At 47.8% G+C, this 772-nt stretch overlaps 1 protein-coding gene across 1 annotated transcript in view; it reads left to right on the forward strand.

Annotated features, from left to right (window-relative positions):
- Positions 1-8: 8 nt before the first annotated feature.
- The window catches only part of LOC104522010 (PHD and RING finger domain-containing protein 1-like), a gene marked incomplete at its 3' end in the record, with an annotated part of 2,282 nt that continues 1,518 nt past the window's right edge, over positions 9-772 (forward strand). Inside the window, exon 1 of the mRNA XM_010164170.2 lies at positions 9-527. Within this exon, the coding sequence (XP_010162472.1) occupies positions 257-527 (271 nt within the window). The remainder of the gene's footprint in view (positions 528-772) is intronic.

The following is a 772-nucleotide window of genomic DNA, read 5'->3' on the forward strand; positions in this document are numbered from 1 at the left end:
AAAGGCTGAGACCCCGATTCAATTGAGAGAGGTCCAAGAAACTATAAAGGTAGAGCCCACCTGTCAGGAAGTGACCAGTGAAGCTGCATTCCCTGTGCCAGAGCTCAAAAACATTTGTGTTCCACCCGGCAATGTGGATTCTTTTGCTGAAACAGAATTACTGAGGAGTAGTGATCCAGCAGTGCTCGGTAGCTGTAGCAATACAAACCTTGAGATTACAGTTAAAATAGAAAATACTGCATTATGTCCATCTCTGATGGAACCGCTCCCAAAGAAGGAGGTTATCATACACGCTCCGACGGAGGCTGCACCGATTCAAAGCTCATCCAAAAGCAAAATAGCAGATTGTGTGAAGGAGGTTGAAGATGAGTGCCTTGTGTCAAATGAGAAAACTGCTAATTTCAGTAAACCTGAACTGGAGGTGGTACCTCAGGGTCCTGCGTTGAAATCAAAAGCACCAGTGAAAAGAGTTACCTGGAATCTTCAAGAGGAAGAAAGCGGCACGTTGTCCGCTGGAAAAGCTCCAAGTAAGTCTCTGGTTTGGAAAACAAACAGCGGTTGAAGCAGGCTGTGTAAGGCTTGGGGCTTCCGTGCCTGGCTAACCCTGGTTGTAGTGTAACAGCTCTGTCATCTGAGCTGGGTGATCCTGTGGTTTCCAATCCTGAGAGCTGGCATTTGACACTTGTTGGAATCCTGAGGTGAGTTGTGTTGGTGAATCAGAGAGGACAGGCTGTCAGCACAGCTCAGCTAGCCAGCAGCAGCTTGTTGGCCC

This window comes from Antrostomus carolinensis, unplaced genomic scaffold (genome assembly GCF_000700745.2).
Source record: "Antrostomus carolinensis isolate BGI_N321 unplaced genomic scaffold, ASM70074v2 scaffold28833, whole genome shotgun sequence".
Lineage (NCBI taxonomy): Eukaryota > Metazoa > Chordata > Aves > Caprimulgiformes > Caprimulgidae > Antrostomus > Antrostomus carolinensis.